The sequence below is a fragment of the Lepisosteus platostomus genome, chromosome 17, assembly GCF_059453375.1.
Source record: "Lepisosteus platostomus isolate fLepPlt1 chromosome 17, fLepPlt1.hap1, whole genome shotgun sequence".
Classification (NCBI taxonomy): Eukaryota; Metazoa; Chordata; class Actinopteri; order Semionotiformes; family Lepisosteidae; genus Lepisosteus; species Lepisosteus platostomus.
The window spans coordinates 22,594,727-22,617,612 of NC_142627.1; the positions used below are offsets into that span (position 1 = coordinate 22,594,727).

At 37.4% G+C, this 22,886-nt stretch overlaps 1 protein-coding gene across 2 annotated transcripts in view; it reads left to right on the plus strand.

Annotated features, from left to right (window-relative positions):
* The window catches only part of myom2b (myomesin 2b), a 40,238-nt gene extending 25,990 nt beyond the window's left edge, over nt 1-14,248 (plus strand). For both annotated transcript variants that reach the window (XM_088610548.1, XM_088610549.1), the window contains exons 21-37: nt 138-252; nt 1,217-1,373; nt 1,978-2,084; nt 2,507-2,551; nt 3,885-4,021; nt 5,345-5,489; nt 5,587-5,646; nt 6,085-6,152; nt 6,607-6,720; nt 7,599-7,686; nt 8,390-8,428; nt 9,201-9,306; nt 10,452-10,615; nt 11,295-11,331; nt 12,000-12,022; nt 12,145-12,200; nt 13,339-14,248. In XM_088610548.1, the coding sequence (XP_088466674.1) occupies nt 138-252; nt 1,217-1,373; nt 1,978-2,084; nt 2,507-2,551; nt 3,885-4,021; nt 5,345-5,489; nt 5,587-5,646; nt 6,085-6,152; nt 6,607-6,720; nt 7,599-7,686; nt 8,390-8,428; nt 9,201-9,306; nt 10,452-10,615; nt 11,295-11,331; nt 12,000-12,022; nt 12,145-12,200; nt 13,339-13,704 (1,827 nt within the window). In that variant the 3' untranslated portion in view covers nt 13,705-14,248. The remainder of the gene's footprint in view (nt 1-137; nt 253-1,216; nt 1,374-1,977; nt 2,085-2,506; nt 2,552-3,884; nt 4,022-5,344; nt 5,490-5,586; nt 5,647-6,084; nt 6,153-6,606; nt 6,721-7,598; nt 7,687-8,389; nt 8,429-9,200; nt 9,307-10,451; nt 10,616-11,294; nt 11,332-11,999; nt 12,023-12,144; nt 12,201-13,338) is intronic.
* The last annotated feature ends 8,638 nt before the right edge of the window (nt 14,249-22,886 follow it).

The following is a 22,886-nucleotide window of genomic DNA, read 5'->3' on the forward strand; positions in this document are numbered from 1 at the left end:
TCACGTCTTTATATAATAAACTACATTTAGTTAACGCCTTAAGCTTACTATGTACAGTAGCTAACATGTAAATGATGGGACTATTTTAAAGGTTTCCAAAATTGTAGCTGAGTACTGTACCTCCTTTTGTCTTAAAGGTTACAAATCTGGAAGAAGCCAGCTCCTATATGTTCAGGGTACGTGCTGTGAATGCAGCTGGCAAGGGGAAGCCATCAGATGTCTCTGAGCCAGTGTTTGTTCAAGCAAGACCAGGTATATGAAGATAAACTAGCCCTAGGAATACAGGGCCTCAGTCCAGGTGTAAAATGTTTTGTTGCGTTTTCACATAAATTCAGGAAACACACAGAAATAATTGTTTGCTACTGATACAAAATTTTGCATTGTCTCATTTTTTTTCCCAAAAGTGGCAGATAGCCGAAACAAACAAAACCACTTTTAAAAACGTTCAATTTCATTTCACAAATAATATTTCTAAGAAGAGTGAGATGCCCATTTAATTCTGAATTAGATTTTCCAAGTCATTTTTATATAGTTAGACATTCTTCTGTTTTAGATCCATTTCACCAACTTAGTTTTCTTTAAAAACATAAATTCAGTCAAAAAAAATTAAAGTCGATGTTGTACTGCATATGCTAATGTTGTTTTGCCCTTTTTCATTACTTTATATTTTCCCTAGAGCAATTTTACATTCTCTCTAACTGCATTGGAGGTTCTCAAAGAGATGTTTCACAATGAAACTATTAGCGATACATCCAACCAAAATACAAATTTTGAATTAAGTGAAATGTTCCTGATCAAGAGCATAATAACAAATACATTTTACAAACTCTTTGCTGAACATAAATCACTAGTGTTCACTGTTAAATAATATCAATACAGATGTAATTTTGATAAATTGCACTACAAATCTTGTGCAGCTTGTGAGGAGACTGCATCCAAACAACTTCCTTATAGTTTTGTAATAAAATAAAATTGTGTGCTTGAGAATGATATCTGACATACATTTCAGATGACTAAACCTCTTGGTAAAGAAGAAAACTTCAGTTACACCAGGTGCAAAGCTGTTTAATCATAGCTGTTCAATACACAGTGTTCAGGTTAAACACAACTGCTTTAAAGCTTGTGATTTACGGGTTTTGTATAAATTAATGTTGTTCCAGCAAAAAATATTATGATTATCTAAATTCTAATTAATTACGCTTATCATGAATTGTAGATACAAAGGAGGTTTCTTCTGGAGTAGATGAAGAAGGGAACATTTACCTGAAATTTGAGTGCAATGAAATGACAGACATTTCTCAGTTTATCTGGTCTAAATCATATGAAGAAATTGTTGACTTCTCAAGAGTCTCCATTGAAACCGAAGGAACTTTGTAAGTAAAACAGATTTTTTGTTTTATGTGTAATACTTTGTTAAGGGCAAGAATTTAGTAAATGTTCTTACTATGATGGTGAGCTCAAAAGCAACTCAAAATTTCAAAACTGAATAAAAATGAAATTGGAGTAAAATTTGTTATCACCATACAAACTTGAAACATCATAGAGGATTTAATTTAATCTTTGTCATTTCAAGAATGCAAGTCTATTTATAAATTGTTTCTATTTATTTTTAATATTATCACAACCTATTTTTGTTAAGAAATTGGATTTATTTATTTTCTTTCCAGATGAAACAATTTTCATACCTAATCAGATTAATAAATCTGATTTTGAGAATTTTGTTTAAGCCCCTATACCTGGTCAGTGAAATAGCAATTTGCTGTATAGTCAGATACTTCATATATTTTATTTATTTATATATAATACTTCATATGTACAGTATATATAAATATGGAATATATATTTTATTTACTGTATATATTTCATATTTTTTTCTTCACACCAATCTAAGTAGGTAAGTAGGCAGATGTAGAAAAGTGCAGAATAACATTTGAATTGTCTAAGGTCTCTTACAAAGCTCTTTAAATTATTTTTCAGCTCTAAGATTGTTTTCAAAAATCCAGATAAAGAGGATCTGGGAACCTTTTCTGTTGCAGTCACTGATACAGAGGGTGTTTCTGCAAGTTATGTCTTGGAGGAGAAGGGTAGGTTATAAATGTCTTATTTGACCCCTCTGTGTCAAGTGTATCAGTATACTGTACAATGTATGGATATGTTTGTGCACTATACCTATATGTTACAGTGTTAAACCAATTGTGCTCCATTTATAATAGAACAGTGTGCCAGAATACGTATAATTATTTAGCATTTTATTTCCTGTGCAATCCCTCTGCTTTTCATCTTTGCTCAGGGGCTTTGTTTTCTTATTTAATGAAAATCTGAAAGTTTACTCTAGAAATTGTTTTCATTCATTCAGTGGAAAAGTAAAATGATTTTTTGTTATATCTGGAGAGAATGAAACTGCCTAGGTCTATATCTAATTTTATTTTCAAAAGTGTACCTGTAGGTGACAGAAAATGGTGATATGATATTATTTTATTCCAATCTTTTCTTTACTGTGTTGCAGAGCTGGAAAAACTGATGGCTCTCAGCCATGAAATAAGAAACCCTTGTGAGTCCACCTTTCTCCCTTTTCAAATCTTTATTAGGAATGCAAATACAAATGTATAAATATATACAGTTTTGTGTTTTCCATGCACAGATAAACAACATTACACAGAATATTCAAATAAAAAAAAGTCAAATAAATTCAGTTTAATCTCACCTGTGCTCCTAGGTGATAACCTATAACATACCTAAAAGACATCAAGAACATCCAATTAGTTGCTAGCCCCCAAATGGTGCTTTTGAATGTGAGTTTTGGTGGAGACCAAATTCTAATATCATCCACGTCTGCTCTCCCTTGTTTAATTGTTTCTCCTGTTCAGCACCTGTTTTGCACCCGTTCTGCACATTTTTCTGACATCCCCCCTTCCACCCCATCTTCACCCTTGCAGCAGCTCCCTGGCTCATTCCTGTTGGCCAAACTACTGAAAAGTATTGAAGTATTGTAAGCTTACAGTATGTCAATTCAATGCACTTGATTTGTAAAACATATAGTATGAAAAAGCACTTAATCATTTTGAATTTGTCGCTGAAATCTCTTCGGTACATATGACAAATTGGATTTAATTGATTTTAGCTCTTCAGAAACAAACGTGAATTATTTTTTTTTAAATAGCTCTAGAAATGTCCAGTTTGTGTTAACCAAATGTGATATGTACTGTATTAGAGAAGGTTGATGTGCAATGAAAAGGTGATTTTTAAATATCTAAACGATCATTTGATTCTGGGGCACGGCCAACAAAAGTCCTTTTTCGACTGTTAAGAAAGAACACTTTTGTCCTAAACAAAACATGATTTTGTCATAATTTAAACCTTGTGAGCATCATAACAACTTTTCTTTCTTTTTCAGTGCTATAGTGTCTGTGAAGCTCACATGATAATTTGCACATTTGTAATAATTGTCTGGAATACTGTATTAAATAACCTTTATAGATATAAATATAGGGGTTATAAATAACCATTACAGTGCAGACTCTGCTTATTTGTATTTTTAACATGTTTATGGTAAAAATAACTGATTATATCCTTTTTAGTGGGGTTTTGCTTACTAAACAAAGTAGAGGCAGGGCCATGTGTTTTGTAGAAGATTGTTACTGTATATTTGTTTTTTAGTTTGATTCAGTCATTTATATATATTTTTATTTTTAAGAGTAAATTACATGTGTTGCAAGAGGTTTCAGGCACAGGAGGAAAACTGCCATACCTACCTGACTTCTTGGTAGAAGATGCCTGAATAATTAACAAACAGCCCAGACACTTCCCTTTTCTATCGTGTCTGTATTACCAAGGACGGTCACAATGACTTTAATGCTGAACTGCCTTTCTTCTCACTTTCTTAGTGATTCCTCTGAAAAAGGAGCTGTCCTACGAGATCTTTGAGAGAGGTCAAGTTCGTTTCTGGCTGCAGGCTGAAAAGCTGTCTTCTGCTGTCAATTACAAATTTATTGTTAATGACAGGGAGGTCACCAGCAGTGAGGTACACCGATTGCTTCATTCTTTAATGAAATTTCAGGAACTTAAATGGATTTAGAATTCACTAGGAAACATTAATACATAAATGAATACTTCTAATGTACATATTGTGCTCTATGCTTTTCATGCTCTCTAAAATACCATTAATGTATGGATATAGTCTCCCATTGTTAATCTTGGAACATCCTATTTAGAAAGACATTCATCAGTCCCAGATAAGTGAATTTTGAGAACCATCCATTAAAATAACATTTTTCAGGAATATAGAATATACATTTAATTGCTTTGTATAATGCATGCATTTGAAGAATGAAGTATTCAGTTTGAGTGGACTGATATCAGGAAATTACCTTTTATTGCCTGTTGTAAAGGATTAGTTCATTTTTTTTAGGGTTTGGGTTTAAGGTCAAAGACTATTTATTTAAAAGATGGATTTATAGGTAGTGGCTGAAGATACTATTGATCAAGTGACACCTTATTACCTTTGACCTGATTCTGTTGGAAAGTTAAAAAGAATAAAATATGATTAGATATGATTTAAACTCATGTGATAGATTCAAATTATTTGTAATTCCTCCAATTCTGTTTAACCAATTTCCTAATTTAGCTTCTGGAATGTGCCCTTGAATTTAGGTTGTTTGCCATATACTTTACATGAGATTATCTGACAATTAGATAAATATGTAATTATCTGTATGTTGCACTAAAACAAAATGTAAAATTCTGGCCACATTTTAAAGAGTAAAACCCAGACAGCACAGAATATATTTGTCTTAATTAAACTGGGGAGATTAATGAATTTATGCCTGAAGAGAATATCATTTAAAAGGAAAGAATGTAGTCTGAAATAAATTCAAGGCCAATTTCTGAATTAATGACAAAGGGACTGAGGTCTTTTTCAGCCTTGTATTTCTACAGATGCACTACTGTTGACACAACACTTACAAATACCAAAACATTTTAAACAACAAAATGCTTAAGTGGTCAGTGGAAAGTTTTAAAGTAATTTTGCATACTAAAGTGGCTATTCTATAATTGACAGTGGACTGATTTTAAAGCTCATCAAAGATGGGCCATTGAATATGGCCCATGGGGTATTCATTTATATGACTAAGTGGACTGAGCATTTGTGGTCACTAATGTGAGGAAAGTGTCCACACGGTGACCTTGAACCCATGATTGTGTGACAATGGAACCAGGGGGTAACCATCACCCCCAAGCTAATGCCTTTAATCTTTTAAAATGTAACATATTTAATAATAGTCCGAATAATGTGTTCCACAAAGCCAAATATTAAACTGTTTCATCTGTTTTTGCGTAATTTCAGTCTCACAAGATACACTGCGATATCTCTACTGGTATTATTGAGATGGTGATGGACAAATTCACCTCACAGAGTGAGGGCACCTACACTGTTCAAATCCAAGATGGTAAAGCCAAGAACCAGTCTGCTTTGGTGCTCATTGGAGATGGTAAGGGAATTTCTACAACGGGAATGTGTTGTATTGCAATAAAATGCTCTAAGGAGTTACAATGCCATCATTTATATCGCTTTTGTTTTTTACTAAGTTTTCAAAGCTGCCCTGGAGGAGGCAGAATTCCAGAGAAGGGAGTACCTCAGGAAACAAGGTATATGACCTTTTCAAACTTAATGTAAACAAGAACATGGTGTTGGATGTGAATTCATTCAACTTTGTTTCTAAATTCCTGTAAGCACCAGTATATAGTGGAAATTGCCTTTGAAAAGCCTTATTAATTACCTCCAGAAATTAAATTTCAAGCTTTTGTTTACCTTTGAACAAAGCACATCACACAAATATGAAATACAGTACAACACACATATAAGATTAAGAAAAAGAAACTCACCTGATGCACTTTGGCATGCAAACATGTACAGTAAGTTGGTAAAAGATAACAATTAACCAACATCTGTCACAATGTTATTGAGACCTGTAGTTTTCTTTATGTTCCACGTGATTGTCTAACTCACTGTTCTGTGTAAGAAATTAGGGAAGTAATCTGTGAAAATACATGGCAGTATCTAAAGAGTTACTTTTGTAACACTAGGTCCTCATTTTCTGGAGTATATCCACTGGCATGTGGAGGAAGACTGTACTGTTATGCTTGTCTGCAAGGTATGTTTTTTAAATCTTTAAATTACGTACCGTATCATTTTAGGTGCAACATATACTGGGATTTATAATCAACTATACTTACACTAACTGGCCTCCATGAAAAAAAAAGTAAAATGACCAAATGTATTTTTAATGGCAGACTGTATGGTCAGATTGAGGAGAACAAGATAGACGGTCATCAGCTTCCCTGTCCACAGCAAGCCACAGATCTCAGTACTATTGAGGTCTAGTGGATCCAGTGGAATTGACATGGGAGTCCTACACTCCTTTATTCTCATCACAGCCTTGAGAAGAATCTAGTGGTGTTAGGCTGCTATTCCATCGCAGGCTACATCCTATTCAAGTTATTTTGTTTGGAGAAACCCAACATATTATTCCATGGGGTTTCCTATTGCTTGGTCAGTGGGTGTATGAAATAACATACAACTGTATTTCTTCTTGTGCCTTGATGCAGGTTGCCAATGTTAAGAAAGAGTCTGTCTTCCAATGGTTCAAGGATGATGAAAAAGTTATTCTTGATGAGCCGGTGGATGTTATGTCTGGAATATGCAAGTTACCTATCCCTCAGGTACCCTTTCCTGATATGGGGATAAAATTGCACAGTTCCCAGTGTATGTTAAACCCGGTATATCTGGTAGTTTGATCTCCATCTGATCATGTTGACTTTTTGATGTTAACTGCAGTATATGCTTACATCTTTCTCTCTTGCTTGTTATTGATGTGTTTCAAAACTATTTCCTAGGGAAGGCACTGTCCTTCACTACTGTATTTTCAATTCACAACTTTTTAAGTGCCAAATCCTGGAACATATACAGCTTAAATTCACCTTTTAGTACAAAAGAACTAAATGTTTTAAAATTCTTGCACTCTAACAATGTTCAAATCATTTTACATCTGAAGTCTGACGATGTTCACAGATTTCAAAATCAACACTATGCAGTCATTGCTTTTTCTTGAGTGCTGAACAAGATGAAGGGAGTTTTTGTAGTGGTTGATGGGATGATATTGCAATCTATGCTTTCAGTAGTGATGGTGAAGGTCATGTCTGTGAAGCGATGGTAATGCTAATGATATTCAGCAGTACTTGCATACTGCTAAGCTTAAAGTCCAGCGCGAGACTCAACTTAATCTGGTCAAATGTCGTTTCTCATCTTCAGAACAAATTCATTCCTCCATTTCTGTGTATTTTTCTATTAATTGTAAAAATTTGTTTGATGGAAATTTAAAAAAAGTGAATGAAAATTAAACTGGCTTAACAGATAATCATTTTTTGCTGGTACTGTTATTTTAATTCTTGGGACAATTGCAAAATAATAAGCAGGAATTGGTTGATGTGCTAAATAAAATGTGTATGTAAGACTTGTTATGAGTATTTAATATAAACTTGTACATTAAAAACACATACAGTATCTCAAATCACAGTCATTTTGTTTGTTTTCCTTGCAGTTCTCTAAGAAAGACCAGGGTGAGTACAGGGCCATTCTCAAGGATGACAGAGGACAGGATGTGTCAACTCTTGATGTTTCTGGTAAAGGTAATGTCACTTTTTTGTGTCCTGTGTTGAAATTATTTCAAATTGTGTTTAAGCGATAGATTAGTAGTACTTACACTAACATTAAAACAAACGTCATTGTTGTAGAATCCCATGCTGCAGATGGGACTTACCCTGTTGAACAGTATTTTCAAAGATGGATAAAATGAGATGCTGTTCTTTTTCATGTAAAGGAGAATCATGGTTTTCAGTTCAGTATTCAAAGGGCCATTTTTTTACTTCAATAATGTATGATAAGGATTTTATATAAGGATATCCTGGGTTTTCTTTTTTGGTGTATGTAATATATTATTAATAATAATAGTATTATTAGCATATTAAAATACCAATTTCTGTCATGTACAGTATATTAAATTAATACAATTTCTCATCACTTGAAAATAATTCTTTGTTAAAACTGCTATCCTTATTAAAACATCAGAATTAGGCAAGTTTGTGTTTTCTTTTTCTGATGATTCTTCTTTAATGTATTGTTCACAAAATAAATCAAAATATCTAAAATCTAATTGAGCTTACCGTTAGATTAAAGTATAGATAGAAATTTGTGTGTTATTGATTTGATGACAGTCTACATACATAATATGTTTATTATTGACGATAAGCATTGCATCTAAAAGGTTTGGGCAAACTACTGTAAGGCTGTTTATTTTGGAGCATACTCATGCTATTTTTGGTTGTTTTCTAGTGTTTGAAGATATCATAAATGGCATCAGCAAAATAGCAGGTGAGGGTTCATGTTATATTCTTGACTTTAATCATTTCAGTAACAGGGTTAAGAATTAACATTTGTCAACATTTGTACTGCTTTTAAGCCAAAGCAATCATCCCTCAATAGTTTTACATCTGGAGCTTTTCACAAAATATAGCTAGCTTCCTTGAGAGTATGTTCAATTTTAACTGCATTCAAGAATGTTGAAATCATTTTAAAAACCCAGCACACTCTAAAATACACTACAGAAAGTAAATGTATTTTTATTTAAAGCTTGACATGGAATTTACCCATATTAAACAGTAATGCTGTTCTTTATCTTATTCAGTCTTCAAAATTACACAGTCACTATGTGTACAGCAGTACAGAACAGATGCTCATAAGTCATTGTTAAAAAATAACAGTTAAGCTCATCTCTTGGAATTAATAATGATTCTCACACTGTTTTATTGTATAGAGTATAGTGCTACATCACATTTTGTACAACCACAGAGTATGCTTTGGTGCCACAGTATGTGCAAGTAATTCCCTTCAGTTAGGAAACTGAGGCACAATCAATAATGAACAAAGCAGGCCAGTAGGTGGCTGAGTATAACAAAGGTTGTTAAAACTAGCACCAGGGGGACATTCCCATGCCTTTTAATGTTTGGCATTTTGGACAATACTCTGTTAAAAGCCACATAGGACTTTTAAAATCAATGCAATTTTTTCTAGTGGTATAACTGTTTAATAAATAACTATATATACACATTCTTATATATGTTTTCTCCTTTATTTGTTCATTAAGGGGCCAGTGCCTCTGAGCTGAAGATTCAGTGTACTCCAGAAGGAATCAGATTTCAGTGCTTCATGAAGTACTATACGGAGGAAATGAGAACTGTCTGGTACCACAAGTATGCAGATTTTCTGTTTTTTCATTATGAAAGCATATATGGGAAAAATCCATATAATAATTGTGATTCCCACAGCATTGCTTCCATATTGCATACTGTATAAAGAGATTGATTCTTAAGTGAAATTATACAGGATATCTGCATTAGCCTTAGATATGGCATAAGCAAGCATCGGAGCAGTATAGTTTAACTCTTATTTTTCACACTGGAATCACAGTGTGAAGCAAAAACATCTCATGTGTTTTTCCGATGAGTCAACACTCGTACCTGTGTCGGGTCCCCCTGACCAGGCTGCATGGAACCAAGCCTGAAGCCTGGTTAGCAAGGGTCTGTTAACTATAACCTGATAATAGCTCTGCTAATATTAAACTGTAGGAAATGGTGAAAACCAGGCCAAGGTCAGATCAATCTGGGTGTAAAAATCATTCACCCTAACTTGGTTCTTCACCTGTATTACCTGAATGGATTCCCCGTTTGTTTAAACTTACTGTATACTGTGCCCCCACCCATATAACCTGCCCGTATAGGTCAGCCAGCTGAGCTTCCCCTGACTAACCTACAGAAGAGGGCTTTCTCAGTATAAGCACATGGGAGAGCGAAGCGTGCTTCCTCAGTCTAGTCCAGGAGGAAGCACTTATTTTCTAACATTGTTTCTAAGCTGCTTACCTGCTGCTCAAACTGATGCCAGCGCCTTAGAGAGAGATGTACAATACCAAACAGCTTAAAGGTTTCTGGGAAAAACAATCCCAAAGCTGTTTAAGCTGTTTGAAGGTAAGCATAATGTGTTTTTGTAAGCCACCATTAATATATTGTATGTAGAGGCAACTCTAGGTAGTTGTCCTAGTGATGAGAGATAGCTGAATGTCAACATACTGTATGGAAGTGGCCTGCTTGATTAGTTTTTCACAAAAAGAAACATGGACTCATTGATTATACAGTGTACTGTAAGTACTATCTCTCTAAATCTATCTTAGACAAAGGCTGGCTACACCAATAGTTCCTTCTTCTTTCTATTAACCACAACTTCTAATCATGTTCTGGACTTTGGCTGTGTGGCCTTAGATCCTCATTTTTGCTGAAGATTTTGCTTTCTGAGTAAAGTGCCAGTCTTGTTATTTGATTTTTTAACTTTTCATCTTCTGCAGAGACTCAAAGATTTCATCTTCTGAAAAGATGAGAATTGGTGGTACCTCTGAAATGGTCTGGATGCAGATCTGTGAGCCAACAGAGAGAGAAAAGGGAAAATACACCATTGAGATTCTAGATGCAAAGCAGTCCTACACCCGCACTATCGACCTCTCTGGACAAGGTAAAAACTCATTTGAGAAACGCAGCCTGAGGAGATAAAGCATGTCAGTACCAGTCAACCACTCCTTTTATAGAACCAAATCATTTCAAGACGCATTAACTTAAACTATCCAATGACCAAAGTCAGTGTTGTCAGTGTAATTCTTACATCAATAATTGAGCCGAAAAGAAAGGTCAATGCCTTTTTCATAGTATTTCTTCAAATAGTCAGACAAAGGCATTTGTATAAAATTATACACAAAAGGTTCAAAGGCATTATTGTGTCACACACATAAAGAAATTAACACAATTTGTAATGACAAAATCCATAAAGACAGGTCACTAATGGGTGATACAATGCAACAGTCAAAACAGTAAAGCAAGGAACACCTCTGCCAATTCCAAGGTGGAATAGCAATACTTAGCAATAGCAATACAAGCTGTTTTATTTTACTTACATTTTCTGGGAAATCAGGTATAGAAAATCAAGCTAATAGAAGATATGCTCTAATGCTTGTTTCTACTGAGAAACTCAGTCCACATTTCTGTTTGCAGTCAAAGGATACAGCAAATTTATATATATACTTTAATTAATTCATGTGCAATGATGTATCAATTTATCTGTATACATACAGTATACTTATCCTATCCATCTAAGCCTTGTGCTTAAAATTAAAATATCTATATCTCCTTTTTTTCAGCTTATACTGATGCATACGCGGAGTTCCAGAGACTCAAGTAAGACAATTAGATTTTTACTACTCCTCATTGATAATAGGCAGGAAATTCTTGTGCAAAGAAAAATGTATGAAAAGGAGAACACAGCAAAAAAAGTAACAAAACTGTAGTTTTCCACAGAATTGCCCCCATAATGTTTTAAGAGGCATAGGCCCAATACTTAGACAGCAGTGATACAGCACACGAACCATGTAACCGAGAAATTGACTCCTACACCATGAATCACAGGCTACATTCTCTGGATGGACAGGAAGGTCTCCATTTAAACTAGGGTCGCATCAGGGTTTGTATCCTGACACAAAATGGTGGAACAAACAGAAAATAAATACACCACTGTTAATCAGTTATACAGTAAATAACAACTAATACATGCCCCAAATTAGCATTAAATATGCATTGTGCTGCCAGGCAGGCCTGGGAACGTGCAGCACTAACGTGGGCGCCCTGAGCATGGAGGTGCTTTCAGAAAACATATCTTTCTGCCTGCAACCCTCCACATTCTGACACAAGCCCAGACAATCCGAGCCGATACTGGCTTGGGAGGGCTCATGCTAGACAAAATGAGCCAATATAGAACATTTAAAAAATATTTAGATTTTCAGGTTTGCTATTGTAAATGCACCGCTGATGCGTCATGGTGACGATTTGGTGTCTTTTGTCTCTTTCAGACAAGTGGCATTTGCTGAGAAAAGTGAGTATTTCTCATTCAGCGGGCTCAGAGGGAGTGGGAAACTTAATGTTAACTCTAGTGTGCGTGTTCTCGTATTTAGCCCTGTAAAGAGTTAATTGACATTCAAATATTTCTATCCTTAGACCGCGGTAAAGTGGTCGGTGGTCTGCCTGATGTGGTTACAATCATGGAAAAGAAGGTAAGGCAATGATATCTGCATTTAAAACACATTCCTCTATCCCAGTGTTCTGATCATTTCATTAGTATTTATTTTATTCTAAAGTAAGGCTAAAACAAAAAACACTCTAAAAGCTACAAATATCGTCTTTGATTAGTTATAAGTGAAATGTTTCCCCTCATAAGAAAATGTTTTACCAGATTCTACTTCATGTTTTCTGGAGATTGATCCTGGCGATAGAACTCGAAGTTGATTATCTGTCATTGACTTACTGTGGTCAGTTTGTCTCACCCCAGGGAAGCATATATGTGGTGTGTGTGGTGACCAAAGGGCCATTGAGGAGAAACCTGAGAGCTTTAAACACACACATGTTCAGAAAAACAATAATAGGTGCTCAGATGAATAATTAAGCATGAGTGTTTTAAAAGAGATTACTTGTCTAGTTGCATTGAGAATCACACTTCTCTTTGACTTCATCTAATCTAACTTCTGGAGACACCTCACAATTTCATTTTAAATGTATGGTGACATGAAATCTCTTATTACATCCAGTCCAGTATCATACTGTTAACACACTGTGCTATCTAGGCCATTCAGATCAGATGTTTCACTACACTACAGTCAGGGTATTGAAATAGTAACAATACTTTTTCGTCACAACAAAAAACTCCTTCATAGTACAATATGTGTATAATAACAAATCTAATGTCTTAATAACTAATCTAGAATAATTAATGCTTTCTAACAGTTTATTAAATGTGTAAAATATTGATAAAACATTTAATAACCTCTTTAATGTGAAGTGCTGATCAGAAAATGGAATGTAATTAATAAACTAATTTATAATTAGTAAAATTTTTTGCATGGTTGTGCATGTACTGTATAAAACAATTTAAAAAAAGAAAAAAGCATGTTAGGGGACTTTTAAATAACTTGCAACTGTTTTTTTTACATTATTTCTAAATCAGAGCCACAAACAAAGAAGGGGATAGCTCAGTCATTAGCAGAAAATGGAAGTTAAGGTTTATTCTTATTTTTCCCTAGATGCCTTTGCACTTCTTTGCTGAAATATAAAAGTAGATGCTTAATGTAATTTCACTGAATTTGCATTCAAGGTGAATTCACTGAAAAACGGCATCCTGCCTCTTTGTTTTTACAGACACTAAGCTTGACGTGCACTGTGTGCGGTGACCCATCTCCTGAGGTGGTCTGGTACAAGAATGACAAGGAAGTGGAGCTTGATGATCACTACGTGGTGACCCTCGAACAGGGAAAATACGCCAGCCTGACTATCAAGGGTGTGACAACCGAGGATTCTGGGAGGTTCAGCATGAATGTCCGTAACAAGTATGGCGGGGAGACTGTGGACATCACCGTAAGTGTCTACAAGCAGGGGGAGGAGATCCCACCGCCCAAACTGGGCCAAATGCCCAGACCCACGCCACCCCCTGCTGCCCCAGCTCACGCCCCCAAAGCAGCAGCTAAGCAGCCTGAGCCCCAAAAAGGAAGAACATCCAGAAAGTAAATATGCAATGGCAAAAATAAGTATGTATGCTGAGAAACTATAAAATTATGAGTTTGTAGCATTAGTCTTAAAAAAGCCAAGGTAGGCACTATCAGTCATTTTTCACTAAGGGGGCAGTTATGTTTTTCTTTTCTTTATATTTTTCAACTTATTGCTGAAAACAAGTCATAGCCAAGTCAAATTACAGTGCATTAGGCATTTAACTTTTCAAAATCACTACCGCTGTGAAACTGCTTGTCATCATAGTTCTTGAGCAGAGCTTCCTCTAATAACTTGGCTACTTTTCCCAGAGGCTCTTTGGTGAAAAATGACCAGCTTTGATGTTTAGTTTATTAAATCTGTGTTTAAAAGCTGCACTTTCAATTAGTGAATAAGTCTTAAAGCATTAATTTCCTTGTGGATGAATAAGCTACAGTAAGTATAGTGAATTGCTAATACTCCTAGGGCCTGTGCTGTCAGCACAGCCGTCACCTGACTACAACACATTGCAAAGTAGCTGTATTGTGTTTCCTTCTGCTTTGTGTTAATAAAGATTAGAAATCAATGTGTGTTTTCTTTACCAGTTATTTCTAAAAACAGACTTGTGATTATGAAATGTCTCACCCACGAAAGTCACACTGGTCTGTCCACACCAAAGATTGCAACACACAACTGCAAAACATCATAAACCATCATAAGGCCTTCTCCTTACCCTTTACTGTTTGTAACAGCAGAAGGTCTTTTAGATAGGAACAAGACAGTACGGTGACACATACCGCTTTTTAGTGTGTTCAAGACCACATTTAAAATAACAGAAGCTAAACAAAACACTCAATTCCATTTTGCAATTGCCCACAGATTAGCGGTTCATGTGATCGCAATGCACCAGTTGAATTTAATGACTCCCCAAACCAGTGAAAACAATTTGGAATTCATTACTTTGGAAAAGGACGTACTTATTAATGTTCTCCAAGCATTAAAAGTACAGATCCGGGGAAAAAAGGTAAAGAATGTGTGAAGGGATGTTGTTAAACGTTTACTAAACACAAGTTAGCAAATCAGGAAATCTAACTTTCCAAGTTTGCAATGAAGCAATATGTTGTAGAATGTTTGTATATTGTGCATTTCCTGTTTGCACAACAGACGTTTCCATTTGTCTGCAGACCTGTTGTAACGGGAGCCGGTCAGACTGACGTGTAGTGAGTATTTAGGACGCTATGCCGACAGTACAGTCCGGAAGAGACTGGAGAAGGGCGACAGGGAAACACGGCAGGATCGGGACGGGATGACTGACGGGGGGGCGTGGCGGCAGTGTTCCGGCGCTGGGGGGCGTGGCGACTGTGGCGCTGGGGGGCGTGGCGGCAGTGTTTCGGCGCTGGGGGGCGTGGCGGCAGTGTTCCGGCGCTGGGGGGCGTGGCTGCAGTGTTCCGGCGCTGGGGGGCGTGGCGGCAGTGTTCCGGTGCTGGGGGGCGTGGCGACAGTGTTCCGGCGCTGGGGGGCGTGGCTGCAGTGTTCCGGTGCTGGGGGGCGTGACTGCAGTGTTCCGGCGCTGGGGGGCGTGGCGGCAGTGTTCCGGCGCTGGGGGGCGTGACTGCAGTGTTCCGGTGCTGGGGGGCGTGGCTGCAGTGTTCCGGTGCTGGGGGGCGTGACTGCAGTGTTCCGGCGCTGGGGGGCGTGGCGACAGTGTTCCGGTGCTGGGGGGCGTGGCGACAGTGTTCCGGCGCTGGGGGGCGTGGCGACAGTGTTCCGGTGCTGGGGGGCGTGGCGGCAGTGTTTCGGCGCTGGGGGGCGTGGCGACAGTGTTTCGGCGCTGGGGGGCGTGGCGACAGTGTTCCGGCGCTGGGGGGCGTGGCGGCAGTGTTCCGGCGCTGGGGGGCGTGGCGGCAGTGTTCCGGCGCTGGGGGGCGTGGCGCAGGCGAACAAGTCCACAAGCAATCCTGCAGGGGAAATCAGGAAGCAGTCCAAAGTTGGTTTTAATTTTATTTATTTATGCTTAACAAAAGAACAAAAATTACAATACAAACAAGAGTACATGTAACAATTCAAGACAACAATATCGTCAGGGGTACATATTACTACATAAATTCAAGTTATGAAAAAAGATTAAACAAAGTAAGTAAAAATAATGTCCGCACTGCTTTCATATTTTTGCACTTCGAAATAGTCTGCAAATACCCCCTTACTTCCATTTAAAAATGCTCAAACACAGGGGTCTTCCCAGACCACTTCATTTTATGTATATAATAACGTGCCATCATAATAAATTAATTACTAACGAAATTTCAATATTGTTTTCGATGGGGCTGAAACGTAACACAACATCTTTTTCATCAAAACAAATATCAATATTGGTCTCTTTTTTAATATAAGTCTGCAACTTAGACCAGGAAATGTTTACCCTGGGGACATAACCAAAACAAATGCTGAATAGTTTCGGGGCTATTGTCACAAAAAACACATTTGTCATCTATATTAATTTTAAATCGCTGGGTAACAAGAGTCTTAACTGGGTAAATTCGGTGATTTTTTCTGTATGATAGAAGCCGTCCAAAGCCCATCCAGGACTAACACAGGAACAGGGAAGTGGGACACGGAAGGGTAAAACCATAAAATACAGAAAAATACACAGGGAACAAGGGGCAGGTGAAAAGATGTTGTTAAACATTTAATAAACAAGTTAGCAAATCAGGAAATCTAACTTTCCAGCTTGTCTTTGCTATAAATATAACAGCAACAGCATTGGGCATTTATTTTCATTCCTTAAGTGGAGATTGTAGGCTGTTATAAACGAACACGAACTACCCCATACCATTAGAGATGGTGTTCAGTACGTATACAGGTCTGTATATACAGTAGGTCCTGTAGAAAGTCTTTTGATATCTTTATCATTGTTTCCTCCCTTTTCTTTGTGTATCCCAGTTACTTTGCTGTAGCTGATGCTAAAAGAAGCATTCTGATTTAATCTTACTAATTCCCGAAAACGAAAGGGCCACTAGATGGCACTGTTACTTCAAGCAAAAGAGGTACCAGTGTACCAGTGAGTGTATCCGAAGTAAAAAAAAAAAGGCTTCACTCAGAATACACAGGATTGTTCTTCCATATATTGATTTGCTGTGGTATAGAGAAATATGTATGTTTTTTTTTCTTGGCTTTGCTGTTGTTTTTTAAACAAGTGCCAGAAAATGTACCTATCAAAGCGCATAATTGTCTTTTACAATGACTTAGTACCTGGAATATAAATTTGTGCTCAAACAACTAAACGTTAATTTACACTTTCTTTTAGTAAGGGATTCAGAGCTTATTTATTTCAAGAAGTATGTCATCTCAACAGCTGTGAACTAGATTTTGCCCTCAAGTGTCCTTTCAGTAGGAGCACAATGGTGTGGCACTTTGCCTTTTGTTTTCTGTTTTGTATTATGCAACGAAAATATGACAAATGTCCTCCCACATGTTTAGTATTTTTAAGGCCCTATTATTCAAGCCTTGATTCTCCCAGTTTCTTAATGTTTCATTGGAATTTCTTCACCTGCCTCACTTGAAAAAGTCTTTTTTTATTTTCTTAGAGCACACACTGTGGATCCACAAGCCATATAAAAGACAGAAACCCACTTTATGTAGTAACAATTAGATTAAAAATTATACTGCACAGAATCCTTTAAAAACAGGCTGTTAGATTACTTTGAAACAGATAGCCAGGCAATTGTTATCTTTGGGCGCAAAAGACATTTTGTGCTTTGAGATAAAAGCAGTGGAGAATTTTATGCCTTTGAAGATAGGACACTATTCTCTGTACATACTGTAGGAAAAGAACAATGCTAACAAAATTCTTCTTCCAAGTGCAATTGCTGACAATTCTTCTTTCGTTTTGCAAAGATATGTACACTTATTTCCCAGTGTGTAGTACAGTTATTGTTTAGATAGAAGATTAAACATTAAATGATTATTTTATAACATATTTTAAATGGGCATGTGCTTGCATATACTGTATATTTGTACACACAGGATATACACAGATTTGCATGCAAGCTCTGATGATCTAAAATAATATGTGAGCAGTATTAAACTTGTGAGTGGTATTTAATGAGGTATCTTTTACTTCTTAGCTGAGAGAATGCTTAGGTACTGTAGTTCTTGTTTCCTTGAAAGATCAGCAATGTGAAAATTAAATTGTAAATTAAAAAAATAAACTTTGCATTAATACAGGTATATGATCATACATTTTTTTCTCATCTTCAGATGTTTGCACCTGTAACTTGGAAAACCGCAAAAGCAAATTGTAATCGTAATTGTAATTGTAATTCTAGGGCAGCTAAGCAACTCACAAAGAATTCTAGCGGATTTAGTAAATTTGTTCCACAATGATAAGCGACGCAGATAACATATTTATATTTTTTATGGTTTCTTTTGCATTTTCTGCATTTCTTTGATCTGTCTAAATTGCAGTATTTAGGTGGATGAAGTGCCAGTACGTGCAACACAGATAAATAACAGTATTTGAAAGCTGTCAGACAGTGGCCAGCAGCCGGTTCCCAGATCTCTGCAGCCCAGCCATGTTTGACAGTGCCTTCCAAAGCACACTAAGTATTCACAAATGCGAGGCAAATACATCTCTTGCCATTTTGTTTTGTGTGTGTGTCGTTTGGACTCTCGCTGGCACTGAGATTGATCCGACAAACAGTAAATTTTGTACCATTCCAAGTAATGGGTTTAGTTAACACAGCCCTTTTCAATCTCTTTTGTCTGTTTTTTGTATTCTCTCCTGACACCATTGCAGGGTCTGTAGTCGCTTCCCAAACTGACTGCATGGGAAGTCGATCTGACGTTCATCGCAGTTCGCCAAGACACACATCAGTATGATTAGATAGTAACAGGCTTAGTATTGTGCCATAAGTTCATTTTGAAAAATTATCATAATGCCATTTGTCACTTTGATCCTCTCCTTAAGAATGTATACTGTGCCTTCCAACCTACACTCTATTATTGAGCAGTAGAGGCATAGCTAAAACTGCAGTTTTGTTACATTCACAATACTGTATGTTGATATATCCACGATTGTGTACCATGAATCACTCCTGAAATCCCAGAAATGTGCAATGAAGCAATATGTTGTAGAATGGCTTCTTTTAAATCTCTCTGTGAACACAGGTGGATTGTTATGGTAAACGAATGTTCTTTGCTAGTTTACGTTGAGATGAAGAACAGAAAATAAAGTAGAAAAAAGTGGAAGTGAAGGGCGAGGCAGCTGATTCTAACTTTTATTCTTATTGTAACTTCATCATCGCTGGTAAACAACTACATTGTAATTGGTTTAGATATTTGTATATTGTGCATTTCCTGTTTGCACAACAGACGTTTCCATTTGTCTGCAGACCTGTTGTAACGGGAGCCGGTCAGACTGACGTGTAGTGAGTATTTAGGACGCTATGCCGACAGTACAGTCCGGAAGAGACTGGAGAAGGGCGACAGGGAAACACGGCAGGATCGGGACGGGATGACTGACGGGGGGGGGGGGGGGCGTGGCGACAGTGTTCCGGCGCTGGGGGGCGTGGCGACAGTGTTCCGGCGCTGGGGGGCGTGGCTGCAGTGTTCCGGCGCTGGGGGGCGTGGCTGCAGTGTTCCGGTGCTGGGGGGCGTGGCGACAGTGTTCCGGCGCTGGGGGGCGTGGCTGCAGTGTTCCGGCGCTGGGGGGCGTGGCGGCAGTGTTCCGGCGCTGGGGGGCGTGGCTGCAGTGTTCCGGCGCTGGGGGGCGTGGCGGCAGTGTTCCGGTGCTGGGGGGCGTGGCTGCAGTGTTCCGGCGCTGGGGGGCGTGGCTGCAGTGTTCCGGCGCTGGGGGGCGTGGCGGCAGTGTTCCGGCGCTGGGGGGCGTGGCTGCAGTGTTCCGGCGCTGGGGGGCGTGGCGGCAGTGTTCCGGCGCTGGGGGGCGTGGCGGCAGTGTTCCGGTGCTGGGGGGCGTGGCGGCAGTGTTCCGGCGCTGGGGGGCGTGGCGACAGTGTTCCGGCGCTGTAAGTCCACAAACGATCCTGCAGGGGAAACCAGGAAATGATCAAAATAAAATATTACCTGTGAATATTATCTATTTTATATTCGATCAGGGCAAATTTAAGACAGCATCTTTAAAATATTAAGAGTTTCTAACCCTCTAACTACTTAATATTGGTATTAAACACAATGTGTTTTGACAGATTTCGGTGGAGGTTGGTATGCTTGGATGAATTAAAACACTGACAGGAGGACTAGAAACACAGCATTGTAAAGCCTGGATATATTCTGTTTCAGTAAACCTGTCTATTAGCACACTGTTTTCAACAAGCTTGGAGGCCTGCACAATCACAGAGCCTTATTCCCAAGCCTGGTGTTTACACCATATTTCTTGGGGAAAAATGTATTCCCTATTTCATCTTCTCTGACTGTTTGCAGCTTCAGAGGATGTTTCAGGTATGTAAGAAAATAACAGCATCTGGAACATACTGTATAAAAGCAGTATACTGTACATACTGTATTAGAAAAAAATGAGACTGTATGTGCAAAGGCTCTGATTTTCTCATCTAGCCCATACAGTATCAGGCACGGCACAGAGCTACAACACAAAAGAGTGATTTTAGATAGTGCTCCACTTATGCTTCAATTAAAGAAACGTTGTGTGCTTACAATGAGCTTTTCTTCTCTTTGTGTAGTGTGTGAGAAAGGAAATTTTACACTTCTGAGCAACATCAGAAAATAGCTGTTTGGTAATAACATTTTTAGTTATTTTGAATTATTGGTAAAGTACTGTTTTTCACAGAACCCCCAAATTATATTCAAAGGATTAATCTTCTGTAGCATTGACTGTCTCCTGTCACTAAGCAAATATACCTTTATAAACTACAGTTTTCCTATGTTTGAAAAAAATACACATATGGTATAATATTCATATTCCAGATACATTTACAAAATGGAAATAACATATTTTCAGAACCTGCTATTATTTTACTTATTATTACTGTATTTGCAGTTCTTTTCTAATAACCTATCAATATTTTTAGGGTGATATCTTTCAGTTTTTTTCTAGAGTAACCCCAAATTTTCAAGATATCTGCATGTAACACTTTCCTCACACATCCTAACTGTAAACATCAAATTGGGTACTTTTGTTAATCTTTGTTTAAAGAGGTATTTTCAATGGATATCAAGACAGAAACCATAAAAACAGTTCCTGGCCCTCCTCGTTGTGGAAAGCAGAAACCTATTATTCTTCAACCTTGTCTCATTTGAGTTAAATAATCTCATTTTATAGTTTGATCAGTTTTGAGGTCAGTTAGAAGATTATTTTTAAGTGAGAACTGATTGAATCAGAAACAATTATTTTTTTCCTACGTCTGTTAGGTTTCATCAGATGAACCTCTATTTTGAATTAAACAGAAATAACACCTGAATAGTATATGTGTCACCAATACTTGAGTACTGTATATGTATGGCTCTAGCAGCAAACCTTCTTTTTAAGTAAATGAGAATGGGGTCTTTCCAGTATGGCTTAAGAATGTTACTACAGGATTGAATGAATAATACTTAACTGAGCATGGAGGCATGGAAACTGATAGGGCCACAAAAGCACAAAGCCATTTGAAAGTTTGAATCATCTTTCACACAAGTGATGCAGATTGAAAAATGTCATCAGATTTGCAATGTTAATAGCGATCTTAAAAAAAACATCAGGGAAAATCCCCATCAGGAACAAGGGGCGAAGTAAAGCACAACATTAGTAAATGTTTCTTTTCATCTTTGTGCAATACAAGTCATTTATATTTCTGCCTCATTATTCTTTAATGTAATCCTTAATCATTTTTTAGGTGTATGAACTCAAAGAAATGCAGAGTAAAATTCACTCAAGAATCATCCCAAAATATTAATGAATGGGATTCCAATATTTACGGTACATTAAGGATATGACTTGCTTTGAAAATGGTCTCATCTTTCATTGTACTGCCTTTTTTTTAGTTAAGCTTTACACTCACAAACAACACTCATTTAGAATGAAGGTACCCACAGCTCTCTTAACATAAAAAATCAGAAACCGAGATGTGTGATTTGGTCTTGGTTGGAAAATGACAGGCCTTTATTGCCATGCATTCATGAGGTTTACAATTGACAAAAAACTATAAAGGACGTGCTTAGGAGGTGTCCTCTATAGCTTGCTATGAAGTCACTAACCATCTTCCGACCATTAGTACTGGCTCTCTGTTGAGCTCCCTGGTATGTTCTAAGCTAGTGGCTCGGTTTTTCTGTCTTTTCACCAAGTTATTTCCAGCTCTTCTCCTGTTTCATCCCTAACACATCCATGTCAGGACTCCATTGTTAATACTGTTGTTTTTTTTGGTTTCAATATGTGACTCTGGGTGACATATCGAATCAATATTGGGCCTCAGAACTGGTTTCATCTGCTTCTGTTGTGATTCTCAGTTTTCGTTTTCCTTGCGATTAAGTGATATCCAAGATAAATCCTTCCTTGTGGTGTCTCCATTAAGAAAAAGAAGGTAGTATAACCAGCATTGCAAGTGTGGTTGGGACAGCATTGTTTGAGATCATGTGTTCTTTCAGGATCCCTTACTTGTGTATAATACTCAACAGAGACTCTTCTGTCAGGACTTTTAACAGCCATTTTGGAATCAATATAATTTCCTTAGAAGCTTTGCTGCCATTTTCTGCATTCCTGAATAATGTTCCTTAGTATGAAGATGACTGTGTATAGTTTGACCAATACAAAGTCTTAGTTGGTTGAGACTGGCTTGTTCTTGTCTTTTCTGTCCTTTAACAGCATTGGGGGCCTCAATCTATTTACTGCTCTGTTACTTTACTGTTTCCACTTCCCCTGCCTCAGTAAGAAGAGAGGATCTATGCTATTTACTTTGGCCAATTTGGTTTCAGTCATCAGCTGGTTGAGATCCAGATAAGTGGACGTACTTTTGGGGAATAAAATATCTTATAACATGTTTGTTGGTTTTGTCATCTCTGTCAGCTTCCAACAGTTCTAATATGTTACAACAACCATGTCTTCCCCTGACTGAATCTAACATTTAATTTTTCTTCTCCGTTTCGGCCTGGAGGTCCTCTGTAATTAATGAGTCCTATCAGTCCCTTCATAAACAGCTCCTTTGACTCTTGACTGGGCTATTGTTTGGTTTTTATGCAATGAATTCTAGTCACATTTGTTTTATTTGCACTCACTA